Consider the following 3,461-nt stretch of genomic DNA (forward strand, 5'->3'; position numbering starts at 1 on the left):
ACTGTATAAAAACTAACTGGAATTTGAATAAAAATGTTAAAAAAGGTCATATGAAGATCTGGTAAAAATTAAAATAAACATATATGTCCATATATTAGTGTTTTTGCTTTATTTGGGGAAATGCATAACCAGTAGTGGAATTATTAAGGCATGAATATTTTTTTAAAAGATGTATTTTTTTGGTTTTGCTTTTTGTTTTTGTTTTTGTTTTACAGAGAGAGAAAGATAACAGGAGACAGGGCAAAGGGAGAGGGAGAAAGAGAATCTCAAGAAGTCTCCCTGCTTGGTATTGAGTCTAGTGGAGCAGTTCTCAAACTCTGACCCTGAGATCAAAACTTGGTCAAGGGGCACCTGGGTGGCTCAGTGGGTTAAAGCCTCTGCCTTCGGCTCAGGTCATGATCTCAGGGTCCTGGGATCGAGCCCCGCATCAGGCTCTCTGCTCAGCAGGAAGCCTGCTCCCTCTCTCTCTGCCTGCCTCTCTGCTTGCTTGTGATCTCTGTCTGTCAAATAAATAAAATATTAAAAAAAAAAAAAAAACTTGGTCAAAAGTTGGGGACTTAACCAACTAAGTCACTCAGGTTCCCCTAAGGTACTGTATTTTTGATTTGTGAATTCCTAAATTTCTATTAAATTTGTTCAATTACAGGTAATTTATACTCCTACAATTTGCAAGTCCTTGGAATTTCTCTTTATTAGTACCCTGGGTTCCTGTGTGTAAACATGCACACAGACACACACACAAGCTCACTAAAATTTTATTTCAGGTTGTCATATGCCATGAGTGATCTATTAACTCTACAGTTCTCCTTGGTGATTCAGGTAAAATCCAATGGAGAATACCACTTGGGTGGCCAACCATACTGGACGATTAGATTTTGAACTAGTGGGACTCTTCAGTCAATCCAACCACCCAACTCTTCTTTGTGTGGTCATTTTTGTGGTTTTCCTAATGGCCTTGTCTGGAAATACCATCCTGATCCTTCTGATACAGTGTGATGTTCACCTGCACAACCCCATGTACTTTTTTATCACCCAATTGTCTCTCATGGATGTGATGTACATTTCTGTCACTGTGCCCAAGATGCTCATGGACCAGGTCATAGGAGTGAATAAGATCTCAGCCCCTGAATGCGGGATGCAAATGTTTCTTTATTTGACACTAGGAGGTTCAGAATTTTTCCTTCTAGCTGCCATGGCCTATGACCGCTATATGGCCATCTGCCATCCACTCCGTTATCCTATCCTCATGAACTATAGGGTGTGTCTCCTCTTGGTGTCTTCTTCCTGGTTTCTAGGATCTGTGGATGGATTTATGCTCACATCCGTCAGCATGACCTTCCCCTTCTGTAGATCCCGGGAGATCCATCATTTCTTCTGTGAGGTCCCTGCTGTAATGAAGCTTTCCTGCTCAGACACTTCCCTCTATGAGACCCTCATGTACCTGTGCTGTGTTCTCATGCTCCTCATCCCTGTGACAATCATTTCAAGCTCCTATTCTTTCATCCTCTTCACCATCCACAGGATGAACTCAGCAGAGGGATGGAAGAAGGCCTTTGCCACTTGTTCTTCCCACATGATGGTAGTCATCCTCTTCTATGGTGCTGCTGTCTATACCTACATGCTTCCCACCTCCTATCACACCCCAAAGAAGGACATGATTGTATCTGTCTTTTACACTATACTCACTCCTGTTCTAAATCCTTTAATTTATAGTCTTAGGAATAAGGATGTAACAAGGGCTCTAAAAAAAATGTTGAATGTGGGATCTGTCTTACATGAAAGTATAAAGTAGGAAATATTTGTACTGTTTCTTTTCCTTCATGCTACAAATTAGAACTTTAGGATCTTATGCCAACGTTATTCTTCAGGTTCTCATACCATATGTCAACACCTATTCATCCCTTTCAGAGGAATTGTTTCCTTATACTGAAAAGCTCTTCATTTTTACACTTCTGTATTCAAAATATTTGTACAATTGCATTGTACCCATGTTATATTTTTCTGAAATTTACAACTGCACTGTGATTCTGTGGGAAAATACTCATATTTGTATGAAATACATATCAAGATATTCACAAACAAGGGTCATAAGGTGATATGAGACAGACAGATGGAGAGAGAAGTGATAAATCAAATGGGGTGTAATGCTAATACTTGAATCTAGGAAAAAGGTATATTAATTCTTTATTGTACTATTATTAATATTAATACTACTTTTACTATTCATACTAATTTTCTACAAATTTGAAATTACTTGGGAATAAAATATAAAGTATCAAACTTTTGGCTATGTTAAAAATTTGTCCTTGATGCATAGTGTCATTTTAAGTGAAAAATCTTGAAAATCATTCAAAAATTAACATGGCTGATCATTACTGCATCAATCCAGTTGTTGTGCTGTTTAATTAGATCGATTTCATTCCTTAGGTTTCAAAACTGAAGACATTCAGTGGCTGTTATCTCTCTGAAATCATTAGTACATTGTGGTAGAATGTACTGTGTGAAAAATATTAATCCCAAGAAGCCAGGCTTAGGGCAGCTTTCCAGCATAAAGTAATACCAGCTGAGATTTGAAGTATGTCATTTATACAAACAAGCAGAGGAAGACCATCAAACAACAAATCTTTCATTTATTCAAAAAGCACATCTTATGATAAAATAAACAAATAACTAATAGCAAACTGAATTTAACATATAAATAACAAATGTCTACTATCCCTAAGGGATTTGGTCTATAAGTGTAGTTTGTGAAAATAGTTGTAGTAAAATACACAAATTATTTTGAGGCTCATGTAGAAAAGGCATAGCTCATAAGGACATACCTGTTCTACCTATGACATGTGAATTCAGCCAAACAAAGAAGCTGGAAGGAGACCCTCGATCTCAGTGTTGAATGGTGACCAGATGCTACCTTCATATGAGTACAGGAGGCTGGGACCAGGGTTCTTGCTCAAGGAGCGACGACATGATGCCACAATAAAGGAGCACTATAAGCAAAGTTCAGGTGGTTGACCAAACAGGAGAGAAATGTCCCAATAGCACCTCCTTCCTGGTTCACCTTATACCTTCGTTTCTTGTCCTTTCATGACCAAGACATTTACAAATGATAACAAAATGACCAGATTTGGATTGTAGAAAAGTTAAATCACTGGGAATCTATTGGAGAAGAGCAACACTTGGTTGAAGACCAGGAGAGTAGGAAGATGAGCTGAATAGTGTTGATCTAAGTGGAATGGACTTTTCCAAGTGGAATTATGGGCTTTTGGGGTGTAAGCTGGGCCTTGTTGAATATATTCCATAAAACCACAAATTTGGTTGCATGTTTACCCATTTCCAATTGTTAGGGATGAAAGGAATGAGAATGACACAAAGCAAAAATCAAGCAAAGTTTTATTTCACGCCATGCATCAGAAATGAAACTGACCGGTAGGTGCTGAGCCTTGCTGGGGGCCACCGCCTCC

At 38.4% G+C, this 3,461-nt stretch overlaps 1 protein-coding gene across 1 annotated transcript; it reads left to right on the forward strand.

Moving 5' to 3' along the window:
- The first annotated feature begins 829 nt into the window (after positions 1–829).
- On the forward strand, positions 830–1,792 carry LOC123936263 (olfactory receptor 2T29-like). The gene has a single exon (XM_045996908.1). It carries the CDS (start codon positions 830–832, stop codon positions 1,790–1,792), a length of 963 nt encoding a protein of 320 aa, XP_045852864.1.
- The last annotated feature ends 1,669 nt before the right edge of the window (positions 1,793–3,461 follow it).

This window comes from Meles meles, unplaced genomic scaffold, assembly GCF_922984935.1.
Source record: "Meles meles unplaced genomic scaffold, mMelMel3.1 paternal haplotype, whole genome shotgun sequence".
Classification (NCBI taxonomy): domain Eukaryota; kingdom Metazoa; phylum Chordata; class Mammalia; order Carnivora; family Mustelidae; genus Meles; species Meles meles.